The following is a 24,733-nucleotide window of genomic DNA, read 5'->3' as shown; positions in this document are numbered from 1 at the left end:
AATGGGTCCCATTGTCAATGTATTTGTCACCCACTATTTTGCGGTGGCTTTTGGCAGGAGCCCAAGGTCGGCTAGCTCATAGGCCTAAATATATTGAATACAAGGAGGAGGAGGTCACAGAGGAGGCGAGGCTAGCATAGATCTTACACTAAATAAAAATAAACAAACAAGGTATGACATAGCTCTTAATATGCTAGCATTTTCAAGCAATATAAATATCCATCCAAATGATGGCTATAGAGCAATTTCAAATTAAATCAATATAAGAGTTTACCTTTTCTTACAAAACCTATAACCAAATACTGGCTGATCCAGTTTAGTAAATGAATGCTTTACTATGTTTTTTTTTTGTCAAGACAGAATTATTCCTCCAAGAGGGACTTCAGCAATGATGAAAATTGGTCTAAATTTGCTCTCAGAAAATTATTATGATTCACCCTTTTTGATGTTGCCCTATTTGTGCCCTCGTGGTCCACCTCTGATCCCACCTGCATCACAAGCTCTTTGACAAAAAAGGATCTGCACCCCTCACTATTTATGGCGTATTACATGTTCACCACGACCTTGTAAAACTCAGCTTACCTTGTAAATGAACTAAAAAGTGTTGAGTTGACACCCTACGCAGTGAGCTGCTGTATAGTATGGCAGTGTGCCTGTTAAACCTCCAGACAGAGGAAAGATAAGAAGTGCTTGGTATTAAGAGCAGTAGGTTTTCCTTGACTGCAGCTCATATACTGTTCTACACTAAAGCACAAGTTTGATATAGCCTGAAAAACGCCACCACTTGCTATTCTCACTTCTTTTTTTTTTGGCAGAGTTTATGGCTGCAAATTTTAGACAGTATTTCCGAGCGGTGACAACAGGCCTTTGAGAGCAGAGACTAGGCTTCCGTCCAGAATACAGTACCCTGCTTCAAGCTGGCTCTGCTTTGTCTTAGCACAAACACAGTCCTTCATTGTAGTCTTAGAAGTCATCCTCGATACCTCTAGTCTTCGATTACAGTCCTGGAACACCTAACCCTACGCTTTTGTGCGCCCACAACAAGCTCATTACTGACTCAGACACAGCTTGTGTAAACAACTCTAAAACTGTGCAAACATCATTATTCATACAAAGTACCCGGCCACTTACCAGTTACCCAATTCCTAAAAACATGTTTTGAATGGCCAGATTGGTTGCTCAAGGATTGTGTAGCTATAAAAGGGATAGTGAGGTGAGGGGGGATTTTAGAATAGCTTGGCTGGGTAAATGTCCCGCTGTTGGGGGTGAACCACTCACGTGTTAAAGCCTGCCTCCAGGCCCCTGTGACAGTTTTAGCAAGGACTGCAACTTCACTTCTGGGTCAGTCGTGTCTAAAACATCTGAAAACCTTGTCTAAACCCTCGCTTGCATTGATATAGCAAAAGATTTATGCAAATTTAGCCACTTAAAAAAAAAGTTCAAGTATTGAATTTCTTTAAGTGCAGTGAACAAATGCGACCTCCCTAACCCCCTCAGTGCACCTGCAGTCCAAGTGTTTCTTTTTTACTACTTTGCCACTAGGAACATGCTTTAAAATATCAGACCTGTGTGTTGTGTGTGACGGCTTGTCGTTAAAGGTTACCTGGCTGGTAGAAGTTGGGGGAGAGCTCTCTTGCAACCGCCCTGGCGATTTCAGAGTCGTGCACAGCAGAAAGGGCGGCCTGCTCTGCAGCCTCGCTTTTTGTCCTGGCATGGGCCGTTCTGGAAAAACACAAACAGTTGAGTTGCACGGTAACTCAGAAGTAAAGACATAAAGAGGGTGAAAATCACCTTGAAGGAAGTGTGGTAGATAACTACACAGAAACATACACAAACACATCATTTTACATTTTTCCACAATAATTAATTGGTCTGTGACTGTCGGCATTATGACACTTTCAACATCAAGATTGACACCACAGCTTCCCTCTACGATTCTTGTCTCTTTTTCTCCTCCCTGGCCCCCCAACCCCCAACCCCATTCTCCTCATCTTTGAGCTGCATCACTCAGCCTGTCCCTCTTGGGGATGACATAACACCTCTCTTTGTGCTTCTATCTCAAATCCAAATCCCGATTTTCCAAATGAAATACAGCCACATCCAAGCAAGACCTTAATCCAGTCTGGAGCACTGCCTACTGCTATACATTATATACATACACACATACACACACACACATATATATATATATATATATATTTACATATGATATCATGTATAAACTGTAGGAGGTGGTGTAGTGAAGGCATATGTTAGAATCCCAGCAACATAACAACAACAAACATATTCATTTTAGGTGACGTATAAAATATATAAAAAGTCAATGAAAACATTAATTAAATAAACAAAAACATTTTTCAACAAATTTCAAAGATCTTTTAAGGTCTGGGTGAACCCTATTGTACTCACTTTGGAGGGTATTTCCAATCCTATTCTATGAACGTCTATACAATGAGTCTAAAAAACAAATAAAAGTGACACTGATAATATAATAGCCGTGCCTCAACACCACCATGAGAAAAGCTTGCATCCACATCTACTATACTATGCTGATGCTCAAAAACCAAAAGGCAGGAGAGTAATACGTTTTGGGATCAATGTGAGCTTAGTATTAGTACTGAGAGGTATTAAGGGGGCATACCATGGTCAGACCGACAGTGGCCAGGGGGTGACCTGCTTAACAAATCCCTTGAAAACTCCCCAGAAAGATAGTGTCCATGTACACATGCTCATTCACATGCAAATACCATGAGTATGGTGTTTAAGAGAGCCATATGTATAGGGGGGCATATATGCTTTGGCATGAGAGCATGTTTTCCCTCTGTTACCAACAGACTCAGATTCAAAAGAGACCTAATTATGCAACGATATAAAATGAATCAGTTAAAGCCAGTGGATTAGTCACTTACTGTATGAACAGATAGTGAGTGGAACCCTTACACAATACATGACAGTGTGAAATGGAATGCAGCGATCCAGATGGGCTGTCCAAGTATCACTATAAGTATTGACAGCTGTGCCTACTGCCCTGCTTAACCCCACTTATCCATCTTCCTCTTTCTCTCGTCATCCCTTCTCTCTTTCAATCAGTGCTCCTGTTTTTTCTCCGATCCTTCTTCATCAGTCTCTTGACACTGCATCCCCTCATCCCCGCAACCCCCCGCATCCTCACTCCTCCCCTCCCTCCCTCTGTCTTTCTGTCAGTGACCCCAACGGACAGATGTCTCTATTTCAGACTACTTCTCTGTCCTTTGACTCTGGGCTGTCCTGTTTTTGACAGGCTGGGACAGTGAGATATTAAAATGCATGAGGAACCATATGCTGGTTGGAGAGAAGGACCATTTCCTCTCCAGAAATAAGTTGCTGCATCACCCACAGACAGGCAACACACTCAGGCTGTGTTTACAGGCAGCAGAGCTTCTGGAAACCGCTGACCAGCTGCAGATAAAAATTCAGATTTATGACATTTTTAACAGTTATACAGTGTAACACACAGAATGCTTTGCTTCTTGCCATTAGTTCTTACAAACATGTAGGAATTTCACTAGTGTGACCAAAAGCAGATACAGCATTGCTTCTGGTCTTATTTAAGAGCATGTCACTGTTAAAAACTGACATTAAAGCATTCCAGTTACATCACACCACTGATACGTATACTGTAGACATCCACTTGCCACATATGCTACCACAAGGACATACGTGCTTCTATTTCTGAAATGTGTGAAATGTGCAGCCGAGTGTAAGGAGGCATGAATGCGTCATGAATGTATACAGCATGCCCACAACATATCCTATGGATCTTAACAGTTCCATTTAAGTAGAACGGGCATAAAATCACAGGCAGACACAGGAAGCAATGTAGACTGTTCAGACAGGATGTGTGGTGGCGGGAGGTGGCAGGCAGAAAATGATGGGAGTGTGATAGAGCAGTGGGACAAGAGGAGAGTGAACAGAAAGGCGAGAAAACATGGGCATGTGGAGTGCAGAGAAAAAAAGGGTTGGTTGGTTTCCTCCCAATTTAATCAAACTAGCAAGCGACACCAACGCCTTACACAATGCATGGACTGTTAAACCTGCAGTGATTTTTTTTGTCCACTTGCAACACTGACATCTCTATTTACTATTTGATGTTAGACCAATGCAGATAAATAGCAACATTAGCATTAATTTGGAGGTCTGTCCGAGCTTTTTTCAATATCAACAGCTGCCTCAAGTGGTTAAAACATTGCTGTTGAGAGCGGGGAGAGAAAATCACAACAGTTAAATGGCTATAAAACCAAAACAATGAGCTGAAAGATGATAAAATGCTTCGTTTAGCTGAGCGAAATTGCAGTCAGGGGATGAATTCTCTGTGGGTTTGTCACTATGAGTGATCCTGTTCACATCACACACAGTCATGTGATCCATTGTTTATGTAAAAATATTGCTTATAGCAGCTTTAAGTATGATTGGTCCCAGTAGACAAACACCATTTTCAGGCCAAATTATGTAATAGAGTGTCTTGTTGATTACAGATTCAAGGCAAAAAAAGTGTGAGTAAACAACAATATGCAAGCTCACGAATGACCTTTGAAAAAGTTCTGTAACTCGTCCGACAGTCTGCAGCCTCCCTACTTGAGGCCGCTCTGCCACTGAATATAAAACAACACCTGTTCATGTCTAGTTTTGGGCTATGCAGGCGCTCCTGTCTGGTTGAGTGCTGGGGATGGGTCCAGGCAAATCAAGGTATTTAAATCCATAGGTGCACCTGCTGGCACAAATGCAAATACACACACAGACACACACACACACACGCACACATTTGGACAAAGTGTTGAAAAGACTTTGAAGCAATCCCTTTTGGACTGAAGCTCAGTTTGAGAGATGATATTGATTAAGGCCTGGCGAGATCCATGGTTATTTCATTACTGTGACAAATGAATTGTGTTAAAAGTGCTGAGTCAGTTTGGCAACCGGTGCGGCGAATGCTCTTTCTCTCTGCGGAATGTGTGTGTGTGTGTATTGGAGATAGATGATGAGAAAAACACATACCAAGAAAAAGGTATGGCAATGGGAAGGAGAGAAAGACAGAACTGGAGTGAGAGACAGAATGAGACCCGCTGAAGACTCCTGGGTATTTAGGACTGCTGAGGTATGCATCTCAGCCTCTCTAATTTTACCATAGGGTTCAATTTCAACCCCCATGCTCCCATGCAGCACGGTGCATCCTCCTTTAAGGTTTGTCACACCTCTGTCTCTCGCAGAATACAGCATGTGTAAATCTGTATTATGTGCCTGTTGTGTGTGAGTGTGTGATTGTGTGTGTGTGCACATTTCCCTGAGTGGCTCTTCAGTCCATCACTCCCAGGGCTATGGCCTATTTGAGGAATCTATCTCACATATGCTGACACAATTCTGCACCCCCTTTGTCTCTTGGTCCTCTCCATCCCCCTTTGCTTCTTCCAAAATGCCCCTCCCCTTTCTCTTTTCCTCATCTTCCTTCTCTCAACCACGCTGACCTATTCCCCCTCCCCGTCAGTCCCAGCTTGGTAACTGAAATGCTGACTGGTATGGTATATAATATGATAGAAGATGGGTCTTGACCTTGTCCGTGGTAAACATCCACACTCAACAATCTGCCTTTTTAAACTGCATCATTCGCCCTGGACCAACAGAAAACTGCTACTATAGAGGAAGTCATATTTCAGGATCACGCTCCATCTGGGCAGTGGTGCTCAAATGGAGCTCAAGTGGTGCTCAAATCTGTTCATGAAAGGATTTATACATCAACAGAAATGACTGCCCTGTATCTTGCCCAAACAATTCCCAGGTCCAAAGGAGAAGCACAGAACATCACATAAAGTCTGCACAAATTAGCACTTAGCTTGCCCTGCACACATCTCTTATATCCGTGCTGCCCTGCTATTGAATTTCTGGCTGGTGCTAATTCAGGATTACTCAAGCATGACTAACACCATTAGTGGTTAGCTAAAACTGACTCTGAAATTATTCAGGAATTATTCCTGGGCTGAGGTCTGGGCTCACATTACCAGGGGCCGCAGTGGAATGGGGGACAATGGCTACAACAAATGAGGCTTGAGAAGGGAGACAGAGTGGCTGTTATTACGCGATAAGCTAACTTTATCCTGAAGAGGCAGCTATGATGCTGTACAATGAGAATATTTGGGCATGGCCATGTACTGTACTTGAAGCATTTTAGAGCTCAGCACATCCTGGTGAGTTGGCAGGCTGGGGCTCTGTGTCCCTTCTTTCTCCTTTCTATCCCTTTACTCTTTTCAGTAAAAGAGATGTGCATGCTTAGACATAAATGATGAATTGAAAATGAATTTTCCCCAGTCTTGACTGGCCCAGCAAAATAATATGCTTTCTGACTAAGGAATCTCAATGTTTTTTTTCACATTTCACCTAAACATGCATTGGTTGTTGGCATAGTATGCAAACACGAATAGATAAAGCAATGCAGCAGCATAAAAACACAATGACACTTGTAAGGGTGAAAGCATAAAGCACGGTGCAGGGAAATGGCACAATGAGCAGGGGAAAACATGACTTCATCAAGTAAGAAATAGACCTGTCAGATTGTAGAAGGACAGAGAAAGATCACATCTTTATGTTAGAGATTCCCTGGAGGAAAACACAATGCATGGCACTGTATTACATAGCTTAAAGGAATAGACTATTATGACTATATGGGAAATACACCTATTCACTTTCTTGCTGAGAATTAGATAAGATGATTGAAACCACTCTTTAGTTTGAATGCTAAATATGAAGCTAAAGCCAGACTGTGGTTAGCTTAGCTCAGAATAAAGGCTGGAAACAGAAGCAACTAGCTTGTCTGATGGTTAAAAAATCCACCTACCAGCACCTCTAAAGTTCACTAATTAACAAATTATAATTCATTTGTTTTATCTATTTAAGTTGTGATTTTAAGGGGACTTCTGGAACTAACTAACAAACTTTGGACAGAACCAGGTTTTCCCCTGCTTCCAGTCTTTAAGTTAGACTAATAATCTGATGGCTAAGGTAGCGGTCTCCTGGCTCTAGCTTCATATTTAGCAGATATTTAGAAAGTGGTCTCAGTCTCTCGAATCAAAGCAAATGAGCGCATTTCCCAAAATGTTGAACTTCTTTTAAGTAATCCAGCACATAGATGTATAGTGTAGTTGTCACAAAATTGTGAAAACTAAATTGTGTCGTCTCAGAGTAATTTGTGATCTATGCCTTCATGACTTTAAGATTCAGAATCTATTTTTATTTATCCCCAAATAATACACTGATCCTGTTTACTCATGATACAAAGGCTGAGCTGGCAGGTAGAGACAGATTGCAATTCAGCTTCCAAACAGACTTCATTTCTGGGAAAAAGAATGAGTAGAATCAGTTTCTGATTAAACAGGAAAAAAATCCCCAAACTCTACTGACATTTTTGGCGGTGGATTACAAACAGACCTAATCTCCCACTGGTGTTCTCTGCACTCAAAGCCCCACTGAGACTTCACCTGGCCTTCATCCAAAAATACATGGTTACAGGTATGTCTATTTTAGCGTGTGAATGTGTATAGGCCCTTTTCACAAACTACTGTGAATATGCATTCACTGAATTGCTCTATTATAATAAATACTGTACACGTGTAAGCGCACATGTTTATGTAGTACATGTTTAGAGCTCAGTTATGTTTGAAGGTCTGATACGCTTTCCTCTGAGTGCTGAAATGAGTCCGCTGAGAGAGTGACACAGAATCCCTTGCTGAGATGATCCCTCTGGTTTTGGTGAAGGGCAATGGCAGGGATTCAGACCTCAGCTCTGTGCTCTTTGTGTCAACACTGTGAGTGAAACATGGCCACAGCTGAAACAGCTAATGACCCAAATGGGGAGGGGGGGATGGTGGCTAAACTGTGCACTGCAGAAAAACAGGGATGTTAGCATCGGGGACGTTTTTAAAGCTTTGATTAGATTTTACTTTGGACTTGATTTGTTTTTAACTGTAGGAAGAAAATCCTGAGGAGAGAGAATTATTAAAGCTGATTAAAGCTGAGGCACCTGTCAATCATGCCAACACAACCCCAAATACCCCAAAGCCTTATTTAAAAACAGGAGCCTTATTCAAGCCTTAGTGTTAAAACAAAACAAATTATTAAAATCACCAACAAGAAAGAATAAGAATGAAAACATGAACAGACCATTTACCATTTCTATTGGAAAAAGGACAAGGACACTTAAATACAGTGAGCTGAGTTCAACTTATCTGCTCCTAAATCTCTATTACATACAATGTATTCAAATGACATGTAAATCATATAAGAACTTGGCAATTAATATAATTGTTGCCAATCACTGCGTAAAGTAAAGTCCACTCACAGCATCACTGAATACAAAGTTTACTGGTGAAAGGACAATGCCTTTGTGGATTAGCTCTAAATCTAATGATCCAAAATGAGGAAAATGAATAAAAAAGTCAAATGAAATAAGGCTGCAACTATTATTTTCATTAAATTACTGCAATTATTATTATCCGTTTCAAATGGATCGGGTCCGATATATGACGCTGACTCAGTTTTGAGCCCGACAGCAATCCTCAACCATATCCTACATTACGTAAAAAAGATTGCAATGAGTTCTATGTAGTGAGGTAGAGATTTTAATTTTGGAAAACTGATATCAGTAAAAAGGGAGAATCGATATCGCCACATACCCTGAGTTGAGGTATTGGATTTGGTATCAGGACAAAAAAGTCAAATCGCTATGTCCCTATAAAATTTGCCACAATTTCCCAGAGCCCAAACATATTCAGTTTAAAATGATATCACACAGAGAGGAATATTTGGCATTCCTGCTTGGTTTAAACGATTACCGTGAAACTTCAAATAGACTGGGCTTTTATTTGCTTAAATCACTGAACTCAACTAAACCTGGGTTTGTACTGCATCACACTTGCATACATACTGTACCCACAAACACAGACACACACACATATATGGCTGAGTTACGCAAATCAACACATTTTGTCACACGACTATGCAAAGGTTACAAACCTACACATGGGCATGCAAACACACATACATGCAAAGGCTTTCGACCTCCACCTTAGAAAAATGAGCCACCTCTCATGCAAATGACTGCGTTAACTCTAATTTACACACACACACACACACACACACACACACACACACACACACACACACACACACACACACACAAACATACACATTAAATCTGCATGTTGAAAAGGACCATTAGTGAGACGTGCCATAATGAGGCCTACTGGGAATCAGTGTGAATAAAGGACACACTGAGGTGACTTCATAGTGTTGTCACTATGTTAACAGTCCATAAATCTTTTGTAAATCTCCAACTGGAACCAGACACATTGAACAAGCCTGAAAGGATGAATAACACAATGTTAAACTAACAACGCCTCCTCACTCTACAACTTCATAAAGAAAATCAACAAATGGCTGACATGATGATGACGGCAGTGAGGCAGTAACCACGGTAACCACCAGAGACACTTGAGCAAGCTGTCCAACCAGGCATCTGGCCTGTATTAATGAATTTGCAAATGAACGAACCCACACTACAGCCTACTGTATGGGTAGAATCTTGTGCACATACACACAAACCATCATGGACACTTAAGGACAAACACAATATAACATCTTTTCAAATATGACCAACTTAAGTGTGCTTTGACAAAGTGAATATGCTGTAAAAGGTTCACAACTCGGCTGAACACAGGGAGACACAAGCACAGAGAAATATGCACACACAGACACACACAAACAGCCACTCCATGGTGTGTCTCATTTAACTACGAGGCTCAACATCCGAAGCTGAACCTGTTTGAGTAAAGGTCACATTGCCTGGCAACCACTTGAGTTTAAGGAATAGTTTTTAATTATGGTCCGTGCTCTCTCCTCCAATCTCCTGCCACCATTCACACCACTGTCTGACACAAACACACACACACACACACACACACACACACACACACACACGCGCGCTCTTCAGTGCACAGCCAAAAGGAGCATTAGCATTAAGTCACATCTGCCCACAGCTGAAAAAATGTGATGCAATCTTTGTACAATCTATCTTTTATGGCTATTACATGGATTATCAACAACAACACTCATAGTGACATAAAAAGTCAACTCACTACTATCAGCTGCAACTGCTAATGATATATGGGTCAAGCTCTGCGTCTATACAATAATATAATCCAGTGGATTGTTGTGAAAAGGTGAAAATGAAATTGTCTCATTGGGTAGTGATATTTACAATCAAACATGATTCACTTCTACACATCCCAAAGAAAATGCGTCACCATCACGGCCACACATACAGCGTTGTCTGTGCATGTGATTACAAGAGTCGTCGCATGCTTCACGAAGGGATTCTGTCTGGAAAAGCAATACTCTGAATCAACAAGAGAAGTGATAATTCCATAATCCAATCCGTGAACATCTGGAGTGAGAGCGGCCTAGCTAGCCAATCAGAGTGGCTGAACAGATTTAACGGGGCACATTAGTAATCAGAGGTTAAAGACACGCGGCTATGGTAGTGGGTAAAAAAAAACCCAGACAGATTTTAAGAGTTGCTCCAGGCAACACAAACTGAAATGAGAGACTCACTGTTCTCTGTGCCTCAGATAAGCAGATGCCAAACTATTATGGCTAAATCTGGTTTTTTTTTGTGCATTTTAAAGACGTTACAGATATCGGTGTGGTGTAGATATTACATGTTATGTATGAATAAGGTTGGATGATTAAATTTGACTGATACTGTTAGACAATCAAGATTTTTCCACCATCTAGAGATTTTGCCATGCCAGTCATACCTAGGTCTCCATCAATAAGGCCAGGTGAGCTGATACTTAACGCAGTATTGAATTTTTCGTCAATTTGATGAGTAACATTAATTTGTTGTCTTAAAGTCTGCAAAAAAACATTTCCATTGGTCATTTGGTCTCTACACACTATCAAATTGTTTTTTCCAGAAAATTTTGTTTAACTTGATTAACTTGCTGCAACTATCACTAAGTTAATTTAACAGAAAATGAATCTGCAACTATTCTGATGCATTGTTTCCAGTCATTTTTTTAAGAAAGAAAAAGAATATTCTCTGGCTCCAGCTTCTCAAATGTTAGTATGTGATGGTTTATTAGATCTTCTACTATTTAAACTGAACATTTGTAGTTTTGACTGCTGGTCACTTTTCAAACCAAATGATCAATTGAGAAGATAATCAACAGATTCATCGATAATTAAATAAACTGCTACTTGCAGCCAGAAACATTTTATAGTCCTATATTGCAACATAAAGTTACAAATACTGTGATAGAACATGTCATATATGTATAATATGTGCAAAAGTCTACAAAACAGACAAGTATGCTCATTGTCACAGTCCCAGTCTGCATGGTGTGGACACCATTTTAGTTAACAGGTTTATTCACTACCAGTGGTGGAGCAACCTGAGGGAGCGCACAAAGCAAGAACCCATAAAACTTCAAATTAGGAGAAGGAAGTGGAGGCCGCACCCTCATAAAAGACATACATCAATCACCAAACAGGCATGGAACCCACAAGGCAAGAGAAACAGATGAAGACCTAGACCCACCCGAAGGACAGAACATGGCATCAACTGGATCGAAAGGCAGAAGACCAGAGAGGATGCCTTCGTCTATGGCCTTTGTTCCTTTGGGAATACAAAAGCCTAAAGAGAGATGGAAGAGGTCAAGCATAGTGTTTTGGGCAGTAAATCTACTAGCATACAAGAGCACAACACTAACAATAACCTACACTGAATCAACAGTTTGACCCACCACTCAATGTAAGTGTTTTAGACTTGTATATCAGTGACTTTTATCCACTGCTTGAAGTGGGACTTTTTCTTGCGCTTCTCACAAGTTGCCGGTACTGTTTTCTCCATATCAGGTTCATATGGCTCTAAATAAACTGCATCACCCAGTGGGCACTGTGCAATGCTCACCACTTCCCACTCTCGCCAGACTGCTAATCTTTGTCGGTGGAGACGGAGTAGGGAGAAGATCGTGTGGCTTTTGTTGAAGTGTGCATAAAGTTCTTCATCATGACTTTTTTCGTGAACCGACTAATCCCAGCCTGGACGGGGCGGGACAAATAAAAAAAAAGGTTGACATGCTACAGCAAACATTTTAAATGTTGAACTAGTTGTTATGCATGAATGGTTAAGATCATTGACAAGTTAGCATTAACAAATTAAAGACTAACCACCATTTAGAAAATTTTTCTTGTACAAGGACTTAATGAAAAAAAAACTGAGATGGGGACTCGAGTTTGACTGAAGTCGCGCACACAGTGACTTCAGACTTGGCTCGGACTCAAGGCGCGGACTCGTGAACAATGTTTATTTTCAGGAAACGTCTGATGACCTTGCTGTTATTCCCCTCCCCGCGTTACCTATAACCTGCCTACGTAACACATAGTATCAGCTGTGTGTGCCCACATGTGCGAGAGGACAACAAACGGCAGCAGCTGCTGTGCCATTCATCATAAACTTTGGCTTTAAAACTTCATACAACAAGCCCAAACAAAGAAGCGCTGAACGCAAAATAGTTTAGTAAGCTGAGGTTATTCAACATGTTTAGCTCAGCGTTGGCCATCTAATGTTAGCTTGCTTCTTGCTTAAGCTATGACCTATGACCTAAGAGGTTAACTCCGACTGTCGTTCATTATGAAAAGATGAATGAGCGTTTTTTTACTTGCCAAACGTGTGGTAGAATAGTCGATTAACGTAATAATTTATGGCATATAATGGCATCACGTTAATTTTTAACGTTGCAAACAGATTACAGGTTTATTGTTGATCATGTAACGTTACAGTTTTATTTAGTTAACGTTACACTGGTTTGAGAGTCTGTGAGGTGTGTTGACTTACAGTAGTTAATAAGCTGTCATTAATTGCATTGCACATTACATGGTTGTGCTCTGTAAGTAAAAAACAGGTTACAGTTACAGAATTCCTTATAGCAATGCAGTTTTATAAGCAGCCTGGATTGAACGCAGCAGGTGAAACAACATTTATTATAACCACGAGAAACTACTTGGACTCTAGCTTAAAGACTTGCATCTCTGATGAAAACAAGCCACAAAAATGAACTCATGTTTTGTCCAACTGGAATTAATACTATTATTATTATCTGAAATTATAATAAATACACTAACATTAGCCCTAATCAAACCTTAACCACAGAGGTGTAATATCAGAAAACAGTTTTATTTGTGAAACAGCTTACTGAACAGAAACACTATTAACTTGCACTAATTATTTCTCTACATCTCAAATCATATTGTGTCTAATACAGAATTTAATTCACCCCGCTTACTCTCATTAAACACTGTTACATACACCATTAACACAGCGACAAGAAGATACACCACAAGTAGAAAAAGCATCACATTCCCTGTTTAATAATGTAGGGAGTATAGGAAATTCTTCATAAACAGGGTCAAAGAAAGATTGTAGAGGAAGTGGAGGAGTGGGTAAGCCGTCTTTTAACCACTATACTAGTAAACCCGTATGGACTTGGACTGCACATGACGACCCCTTCTGTCAGCCAGCCTGCCTGGCTCATCTCAGTCTTGCTTGAGAAGCGGCAGAAAGATGTGCCATTCTCAGAGATTATGAGCCACAGCCACACACTGTAATGGCATGTTGGCGAAACCCAATCCTATCACCGCTGCTGTTGACAGCCCAGCGCTCCACTCGCATTCACACACAGCCATTTCGCACAGGCTATTCTCCTCCCCCAGGAACAAAGCTTTCATACAGTGCAAGTCAGGTCCCAATCTCCATCTACACACACACACACACACACACACACACAGTAAACTGTAGATACTTCATACTTTCTTTCCTTTACCACGCCTTCTCTTTTGGTGTAAACTCTGTTGCTGGACCTGCAGGCTGATGATTGATTTCTGCCTAAGTTTCCTTTCTTGTCTCATCTTCCTAATGTCTCCCACCAGGGAAGTAAAATATTAAGATGGGAGTGGAGAGAACAACAACTTTTTACTTCATTGTCTTTAGCACATTTCCATGCTAACTAAATAACACTAAACACAAAGTGTGTCAAAGCTGAAGTTGAGGAGAATTTTACAGGTATTTGGTCATAAACCAAAGTTCCAATTCATCCGGTAGTTGTTGAGATATTTAAGTCTGGACCAACATGTACAGACCATTTAGCTACGGATACCGCTTCCATGGTTTGAACCACTGACATCCATCAGGCTGCTAGCTATCACTTTATATTAATAATATTGTGAATTACTGAAAAAGATTACACACTTTAATTTGATTGCCCTGTGGGTCATTTGAAAACTGTTTGACTAGCTAAATTATTTGTAGCTCTTTCGTATGTACAAGATGGCAAAGACTCCGATCATTCATGCTACATATTTAGATAATATGAGGCACATGTGGCTGTTTTTTTTATGCGTGAGTGCGTGTCAGTGCATGGGCATTTGTTTCTGTCAGCAATAAATGTTGTGTTACCTCACACTATCACATTGCCATTAATATGAGACATGTCGGGGGATAAATATACTGTATGATGCGACTTGCTTTACTCTGACTCGTGATTCAGATGGCTGGCAGTCCTTCCCACAGTTACAGTTACTGTACACGCTGCATGCCTCATTGCTACTGTACATTTTGTCACTTCGTAAAGGGACAAACTTGACATACTTTTGAAAGGTGTGTGGCGCCACTTCATAGAAAACTCCATTAAGAGGTGGAACCGGCACTAAGATGAAACACACACATGCCCAGACGCAGAAAAAATTAACCCAGTTGCACCTCTGCCCCTATTTGGAGCAGAAGAAGTCATTGCCGTCGAGGGCAGCCAAGATGGAATCTTACATGATGTACTGCGGGTCGGGATTATTTTGTTCACATGTTGAAACACAGCCTGATCTATAACTCTCTCCAAAAAGGGCAGGTGGTGAGTGGCTGAGGTCATCAGACAGCAGGTGATAAACAAACACCCCTGGACACAAAACGCACCACACACACACACACACACACACACACACACACACACACACACACACACACACACACACACACACACACACACACACACGCGCGCGTGTACACTTTCTCTGTTCTCTTGCCGAATGATAGGAACTTTCATCCCTCCCATCCAAACAGGGAGTTTCTTCTATTCTCTTTAAATCATTTCCTTCCATTTATATATGGACACACACACACACACACACACACACACACGGGAGAGATGATAGTGTGAGTGAGATGGCGGGCTGCTATATCAGTGGTAGGACGGGTATATATTCCTGGCTGGTGCTGATAAGCCAACTGATGCCTTGCCTTATTTAGTCAGTACTCACTGCTGACACACTAGCAGAGCAGCAAACACTGCATCACTGCATGCACTCTCACTGTATGCATTTGTCTTGTGTGTGTGTGTGTGTGTGTGTGAGGTGTTCCTGGTAGAGAGACATGAGTTCTGATTAAGTGAATGCATATAGATAGTCTGTGCGTCGAGTACATATGTATATACAGTGTGTATATGTGCATATATATATACACTATATATATATGAATAGTACCGATGTTGATTATAGACAGCAACTAAATATTCTACTTAGCCTTGAATAATTGTGTAACGTGAAACCAGTGCAACAATTACTCTGTCATTCAAAACATTCTGTACTTACAGCCTAATTTCTCAACAGATTTAGCAAAATTAAACCTCGGCAGCAACACTGTACATCACAACATTATTTAAGGCAAAAGGGCATTTGAAAAGAGAAACAAATTTTAAGGATTTGGAATCATATTATTACCCCTATTACAATAATTTCATAAATATGGTTATATAATTAGTTAGTTTTCATCATATCCAATTAGTCAATAGTTATAATTATGCAAATGTTAATTAGGTTATATTTTGCTCTTCATTACAATCTCTAATACTCTAAACATATAGTGCAAGGACGGGGCAACTGCAACTAGTTAAGAATAAAGTATAAAATTAGAAGTATCAAACTTCATTTTCAGTGTTTGGTTGTCAGCCTATGGCCACCCCCTGCACAATTATCAACCTATATTCAACCCTGCAAATTCCATGGCAATCTATTCATATGTGTGACATAAAAACAAACTAAACAGGCTTCACTGGTAGCGGTTAAAAATGTGATGATGGTAAACACTCGAAACATTCCTGAATATCATTAGTCTCAACATTTTGCTGATTGCTGTATAGACAAAATAAGCACCATATAAATATCTTTCCTGTTCCAGAGGACGTGCATATTAGGTGTTGGTTAACCTTTCACTAGAGCCTGCAGAGCAAGCGGTGCTATCAAATGGAAACACGCTTGGCTTCTTAGCAGTTTGTTTTGGCATTTTTTTATCATTCTGAGCGTTGTAGTGGTAGCATGCTTAATCAACTTAACCTGAGAAAAGGAAGTTTCAGATAAAACCACATAAAAACAACAGTATAATGTAGAAAAGACGCTCAACTATGTACAACTTTAAAAAACACGCAACTTTGTAGCTTTTGTAAGGTCATTTAAAAACTTCACACACATGTCATTTTAAGGCCTCTGCTTTTATGAGATAGCAAAGCGAGTGAGGGGAATGTTTAGGTGTAACAGTGTATATACTGACACACCATTGAGCCACCAGGATACCTAAACTGCTGATCTGTAACAAAAAGGCTTTACGGGAGAAGCATCATGACACGGTAAACGTTTCAATGGCACAGTCACTTATCTCAGTTCACAGGCCTTGGACACAACACACCCACCCATACACACACACACACACACACACACACACATGGACACAAGAGCATACTGAACTCCTTGTGTGGAGAAGTCCATTTTACACAGATAAGGCTGGTGAAACAACAGTGAATGGGGGTCACAGACACAGAACTCTACTCCACCTCGACACACCAGTTCCCTATTGATTGGCTGATCACGAGCATGAGGTCATCAGCTCCACCCCTGAGGCTGATGGGATATCTCTTCTGTACAGTAATTCACAGGGGAGGGGTGGGTGTGTCCGTTTTTTAAAACTCTGCTCTCCTTTCATTTCTGTCCACTCCAGACTACTCAGAATCCTCTTGCTCAGCAAAGTCGCTCACCCGCCCCCCCCACCCACACCCCCATCTTATCCAATCAGGATTTATCCTCTGGCTCTCTCACTTCAATCTATTTCCACCCTCTCTTTCTCTTCTAACGTTTCTGTCTCCCTCCCCTCATTGCCTGTGCATCCGCCGGGTACGCTCCAAATTCAAAGACAGAGAGTCATGTGACTAGAGCTGGATCGATACGAGTGCATCTTTTGCCATGCTCTGTATAATGAGACTTACATAACCTGCTTACACACAACCGGCCACAGTCTGCCATTCTGGCTGTTTGTAACACAAACACAGTCTGAAAAGGAAACATCTTGATTTCAGTCAGTAGAACGGATGAGCTGTTTTGAGATTTCCAGCAGCACATGATGGAGCGCCACGTACCAGGCAGTAATTTGATCACTTACTACAGTACAGGGGACCTTGTATGCCGCCATTAACACTTTGTATCAGATTGAATGCTTTTACTGTTGCTGCCTTTAGCGCTATGCACCCGGTTCCTTCTGTAGTAAATTGTTGCTCCAATGCACAACCAAAGAGAGGAGCTGCTGGCTCTTTCCGTGAACACATTACCCATCTTTTCTCATTTCCCCAGTAGGTTTATCTCAACCTCACCGACACAGACACATACTCATCATATCATGGGTTGTATCTGTGGGACAAACACTATGCAGGAGTTTTAATATTAAGCATGTTAAATCCACCTTATGTAATCTTTATATTATATCCTTGAACTCCACAGAAACGTTTTATCCCCCGCTCGCCGGTGAGGAATTATTATTTTCTAAAAGAATGTCTGGATATTATAATAAAGCCTGCTAGTCATTCAGAGTCTGCTTTTACTGTATTGATGTAAATGGCTGGGTTCAGCTCGGAGTCAAAATACTCATTGAGTCACTTCATTGATTCCAGTGTTTTATAATACTGAGTGTGTGTATTTTATTTGGTCAGTTAAAATAGATTAACACACATAGATTAGTAGATTAATAGAAAAATAGGTAAATAATTTAGTCTAAAAAATATTAAAATAATGACTATATATAATTATAAAGTACCGGAGCACTGAGAAATGATTTATTATTTTTTAGCTGGTCTGAACAGCAGCCAAAACATTTGCCGCTGGTGGTGTGACCCTAGGTTTGTTGGTCGGTCCACCTTTTTGATACAGAATGAAACATCTCAACAACTATTGGATGAATTGCCATGACATTTTGTACAGACAGCATTCATGGTCCCCAGAGGATGAACCCTATTGATTGATGATCCTTGCAAAACCATGAGGTTGACTTTTTGTTTTTTAGTGAAATGTCTGAGCAATTATTGGATGGATTGCCCTCAAACTTCTTATTGACATTCATGGTGCTCAGTGGAAAAATCCTTTAGACTTTTGTTGTTCAGCGACTCTTACTGTAGCGCCACCTGCAGGTCAAAGTATTCACGTATCCTACTAGATGGATTGTTATGAAATGTTGTACACATGGTTTCTGGATGATGAATCTTAATATCTTCGAACATCCCTTAACATTTCCTCTGTGGAAAAGACATTTGTTGGCTTTGAGTGATATGTCTCAACAAAAAATGGTGGGATTGTCCTGAATTTCGTGTTGCTAACAGGGTGAAGTGTAATAACTTTGGTGATCCGTTAACATATTATCTGGCAGCATCATCAGGTCAAATGCAAATTTGCCTATGACTAAATACCTGCAAAATGTGTTTAGTGCTACTAAGCACATGTTAGCATGCTAAAAGGCTAAATTGTAACTGTGAACGATGTTAGCATGCTGATGTTAGCAGTTAGCTCAAGGCACCACTGTGTTCACAGTACAGCCTCACAGAACTGCTAGCATTGGCTATAAACTCTTAGTTTTGTATAATCATATAAAACATGGAAAAGAAATCTAGAAATGTGTGAAGCTGTGCCCAGCAGGATAACTGCACTGACTGACTGATTAAGGAAAATTATAGCTCTTCATGCTTCTTTTAATTTTTGTTTGACTAGCTATCATTTCAGAACTTGTGTAAGTGTGTAAGAAATACATAAAACATGTCTTTGCTTATGTGTATTAAATTTGCTTGTTACAGTGTTTTTATGCATGCAAATGCATGTGCACCTCTTGAGAGAGAGAGAGAGAGAGAGAGAGAGAGAGAGAGAAATCAAAACACCCGTGATGGCATAGAGACCTTTTCACAGCTTGTACACATCCTCACAGTCTTCAGTCTAATAATTCCCTGATGCATTGAAACCAGAGGATGTCAAAGAGATGCTGCATACGCTGAATTGTGTCCCAGTAGGAGGATGGCTTTAAATGAAAAGGTCACATCTCATCCACCTGTTAAAGAGCAGATGCCACATCAGAGCAATACTTGGCAGGGGGAACAGGTATCGTTATTGGGCACACGAGACGTACTTGGCATGGGTATGGCAATACTGCTCATGCACATTAACTCACAAGCACACAAATCTCTCTCTCTCACACAGACACACACACACACACACACACACACACACACGCCTAACCCTTCTCCCTGGGAATGAAAGATATGGGTAGAGAATAGAAACAGAACCTTTTGCAGGGATGATCACACTGGCAACACAAAAGCCTTGACTGTTGATGATGCATAAAGGTCGGAGCTGTTGTCATGGGACTCCACTTACACAAGACTGAGCCTTCAATCAGACCCGGAGTTATTTGTCAGACAGGCCACTGCTCTGACTCTTCAATTGTGAAAATAAACTCCTGGAGGATGTTCGCCTTGTCTTTTTTGTGTTTACTCAGAATACACCCACATGCACCTCCAGAAGCATGAATGAACACATACACACATAAACACAATACCTGGATGCTGCTATTTCCACTTTACTCCTGGCAATGGCTGCAGCCCTCTGTGCCCCCTCCACAGCCCGATCCACCTTCTCTTTGGTTTTGGGGTTTTTAAGAGGAATCAACTGCTTCCTTATTCCACGCACCAGCACGTTATTTTTGTACTTCCCTTCTTCTTTGGTGCCATCTGGGAAAACCGTGCACCCGTAACCATGGCGCTTGTTGTTAAGCCATTCTCCCTCATACTTCATCCCGTTGGATCTCTCTGAAACACCAAATCCATTGCGCTTGTCATTCTTCCACTCGCCCATGTAGGTCTCAGTTGTGGTAGCATCCACATGGTCCTCTAGAGGAAAGTCCTCATCGGGCAGCTCGCCGTCACCGATGGATATGGTAGAGTTGGCGTCACTGGAGCTGATGCGGCTCATGGTGGCATCACTGCGTGCGGAGCTGCGCTTGCTAGAAATTGAGGTCCGAGAGTCAGACTTTCGCAGCTGCCGGAGGCTGCCAAAGAGGGACCCCCGGCGGAACAGGCCCTTCTTCTTGCCGGTGACGACCTCGCTGTCTGAGTGGAAGTTAAGGACGAAGCCGCCACGGCTGCCTGTCGGCGTGTCTGCAGGGGAGGAGAGGTCCTGGAGCACTGTGCCATTGCTCTGCTCAGAGCGCAGGGAGGCCAGAGATGTGCGCAAGGAGAACGGATAACAGTGGCCATGCCATAAGGAACACTCTGACGTACGCCATAGCCATGCCGCATCCCACCCATCCACTGGCCCTGATAGGTACCTGAGGAACAGGGAGACATGGGTCAGTGAGTCATAATAGTCGCATCTACTGTATACATCTGATCATATAAAGCAGTGGTTCCCAACCTTTTTACCTTACAGTCCTTTCAAATGAAGCACTCTCTGCTTATGACATCTCATCACATTACATTTACATTACATTTATTCATTTAGCTAAGACTGACATTTCCTTTTCAAATTGTTTCATTTTAATATTTTTATTGGCCTAAAGAGGTTAATGTATCCAGTTCTTCACAACCCTGTACCTAAATCCTCTTAAGGGCCACCCATGTTAATCTCATCACCCTTTAGAGGGATGGGATCCCATGTTTAGGAACCACTGCTAAATAGGACGAAACAACGCAACGCAGTATTGAAAAGGTCATACCAATGCCAAAATGAATAGTGATCTATCTGTGCGTGGCACTTCTGTTTCAACACATGAACCTTTAAACAATGCTTCTATTTTGAAATGCTGTATTTAACAGGTAAAGATGTATGAAAGAATTTAAGGTGCCAAAGGTTTGAAATTGTAACTTTTTCCAGAAAGATCTCTGGAATTACATATCGGATTATACTGCATTATCCTATTTTCCCTGCTCAGAATGTTTAACGGCACTATTTGGACAGATTAAATTAGGCTTAAATTAGCTCTCACTTTCTAATAAATATTCTCTCTATTACTCATCAGCCCCAAGAGGAGACAGTTGGCATAGGCTGGTATCATAAAGCACAGTCAGAAGTCGTCTCACAATAATTTGAAGAAGCAAATGTGTATTAAAAGTGCTGCTTGTGTGTGTTTTTGTTTGTGTACACAGTCTTTTTGTCTCACTGGATCCAATCCCAAAAATGGGTCTTTTATCTACATCAAGTGAATTAGTGTTTACACCCTGAAAATGTACGCAGCGTGGGACTTCCACAAACTATCTGAGAAAGACAACAAAACAAAAGTGTCCTTAAAGGGAGTTTACACCAACACTGATGATAACAGCTGATTATTAGAAGATTAGTGTGACTGAACAAATTAACCTCTTCTTTTTTTACCTTCATAGTTACAGTGAGCTTGTATTTTTGCCTGGTACAGTGAATTTATACATATTCACAAGCTTAATTTTTCTCTGTTGTTGCTGACCAGATATTTTCTGTATATCAGCACTAAATCCTTGAAACAGCAGTGCATATGGGGAACACAGAGGAGCCTTGCTTCAGGGGTGCAGCGTGTCAGCCAATTAAATGTTTTCTCTCCTTCCCCATAGATCTGGGACTGTGAGCATAACTAACTCAATCACAGAGATTTGATTAAGGTACTGATACTGAGGATCACTTGGGATGAATGTGAATCACTCAGCTAGGAGCCTATTTTCAGGCAGCCACTAACTCCCCCACTGACAGTAGGCACATTCACCACCGTCCGTTTGTCTGTGACGGCAGGGAATTGCTATGAGTCACATAATGAGAGGAATACTTCATTAATCCCATTTGGTGCTGCTGAGCCCAATGAGCAAGTGCTGGCCTACTGTAGCTTCTTCAGAGCATCATATTACAATCCTGATCCTAATAATAAGAAAGGCTTGTTGATCCAGCGCTCAAATCTCATTGACCAATACAATGCAACAGCAATAAAGGTCAGATTCTAACAGAAAATTATATACTAGCCCGGGCAGGAGTTTAGATGGATAAACAGTGTGAGATTAACAGGCTGGCTCTGCGCTGCGGTTGAAATCGGTGACCCTGCAGATCAAGTTATCAGAATGTTGCAGGGTCAGACAGCCAGATGTTCTGTAGATCCTCTAGGATCAGCTGATTTCCCAAGCCCAGCCCTCTGTAAGCGTCATATTTGAGGCATTTGTTGTGCACCATATGGCCTCTGTACGTAGAGATAATGCTCACATATCACCCAATGACTTGGATGTTTTATAACCAGACAGGACTATTAATAGGAGCAGGAATAGGAATAATAGGTTACTTGCAAGCACTTGCAGGTTTGTGGGCCTATCAGCATGTTGCCTCCCTGATCACACAGGTCTCTAGACAATCTGTGAAAACACCACTGATTTGCGAGATCAAAGCTCTGAGAGAGGCATGCACTGACCTCTCACTTTTAGCAACAGGAGTGGGTCCTGTTTATCACTTAACATGGCTGAATGCATAGATGATAGATATATTTCTTTATTTTCAGAACTGTGGAAACATCTATCTTAAGTTTACAAAGCTACTGTATAGAAATTGGATAATGCGTCCAAACAAGTGTCAGTGTCTTGACACTTGCAGAATCCTGGTTTCTACAACAAGTATCACTTTCATTAAAAAAAGTTACTTATGCATTGCAAATATTGGCATTTAGGCAAAAGACACACTCTTGAAGAGGTGCGTTGTTTGCTGTGAGGGCTCAAATGTGAAAATGACAGAGAAGTAGGTGATAGCCTGGCTATAATTGGCTCCAAACAGACTGATTTGCTCTGATTTCAAACTCCTTCTGGCCAGGGCATGTTGCCACTGAGCTGGCAACAGGAGTCAATCTCCTCCCACTGTCATATGAGGAGCAACCCATAGTTGCCTAACAGAATAAAACAGGAACCATTATCTTAAACTGCTAACATCTAACAGTTAACATTGCCAAGGTAATAAGTCATAGTTTCTTGGGGGGTATTTGATAACCGACGGTGCGCAATGCGCAATCTCAGCTTCAACTCAGATCATATCAGATGGAGATTCATGCACGGATGTGTTTCGATTGAGCCTCCCTCAATTTGAGCCTGAGCATCCTCTCACACACATAACACATCATCAGTCACAGCAGTTAAAGCGACACACACGTTAAACAAACATTGGGCCATCTTTCCAAGGCACCGTTCCTTACCGCCATCGCCATAGGTTTCGATCCCATATCCATCCTGCAGCCCGTTGCTCCAGGTACCGTCGTATCTAGCAGGTGTGTTGTGGCTTTGCCGGACACCGTACCGACCCTTAAAACCATGACTCCACTCTCCGCGGTACATCCACTTTCCTTTATTCTCCACCCCGAGCCCATGCCGCTTCCCCTGGGACCAGTAGCCCTTGTAGGTATTCCCGCTGGGCCAGGTGTACACCCCTACTATCTCAAAGCCGTGCGACCAGGACCCGGCGTACTCGCCCTGGCCCTTGGGTCCGGTGCAGATGCCGTGTCCGTGGGCTTTGCCATCCTCCCACCCCCCGCAGTAAGTGCCGCCGTCGTCGAAGTCAAACCGTCCGCCCGTCATTCAGATATAGGCTGGAAATAAAGCAGATCGCGCGCTGCTGCAGACTCAGGCGTCTCCAGGACCGAGGTTTGGGGATCCAGGACCGGTGGTGAGATGAAAGGATGGGCCAACAAGATGATGACTAGAGGAACAAATATTAGGAGGGTGACGATAGAGGATAATACTTCCAGCCACTGACATGCAATACAAAAGGCATGCGTAATGGTAAGTGTAAAGGTATGAATGGTGGGCGTCATTTACCGGAGGCGCACGCCGGGTTCTCCGTTGTGTGTTGCTCGTCTCCCCCCTCTCACCCACTGATCACAGAGGGAGAGAGAGAGGTGTCGAGTCCCTGCTAAGGAAAGACACTGGGCCAATCGCAACGTCACGCCACAGGGACCTCCCACTCTCACTCTCTCCCACCTCAGTGAACATCCACAACCCCCCCTCCCCAAATAAAACACCTATGTCTTTGCCAAAGCCCGCTATACATCTGAAAGACGCGCCTCACATTACAATTTCCCATAATACCCCCACATTTTTTCCTGTGACTATTAATAATGAGTTTATGATGACTTATTGTGTTTTGTTTATCCCATACAATATCGCTTTGGCCTATTGTGTGAGGTGATAATCTACTGTATATACTAGGTCTAGCTCAATTAAGTTTTAGATATCATATTTGTACAGCGTGTAGTATCAATAATACTCCCATGAGAGTTCCACCACGTGCCTGTTGTATTCAACATCAGCTTTTTTGT

At 41.7% G+C, this 24,733-nt stretch overlaps 1 protein-coding gene across 1 annotated transcript in view; it reads right to left on the bottom strand.

Annotated features, from left to right (window-relative positions):
• Positions 1 to 24,383, bottom strand: part of jph1a (junctophilin 1a) — a 34,678-nt gene extending 10,295 nt beyond the window's left edge. Inside the window, 5 exon segments of the mRNA XM_038727208.1 lie at positions 1,604 to 1,722; positions 19,988 to 20,660; positions 20,663 to 20,755; positions 23,615 to 24,114; positions 24,234 to 24,383. Coding sequence (XP_038583136.1) covers positions 1,604 to 1,722; positions 19,988 to 20,660; positions 20,663 to 20,755; positions 23,615 to 23,993 — 1,264 coding nt within the window. The 5' untranslated portion in view covers positions 23,994 to 24,114; positions 24,234 to 24,383.
• Positions 24,384 to 24,733: the final 350 nt, after the last annotated feature.

The sequence above is a fragment of the Micropterus salmoides genome, unplaced genomic scaffold (genome assembly GCF_014851395.1).
Source record: "Micropterus salmoides isolate LMB-PRFRI ecotype aquatic unplaced genomic scaffold, ASM1485139v1 Ms_hic_scaffold_1, whole genome shotgun sequence".
In the NCBI taxonomy this organism is placed as follows: Eukaryota; Metazoa; Chordata; class Actinopteri; order Centrarchiformes; family Centrarchidae; genus Micropterus; species Micropterus salmoides.
The sequence above is the reverse complement of the archived record's forward strand: the minus strand, read 5'-3'. Positions and strand labels throughout refer to the sequence as shown.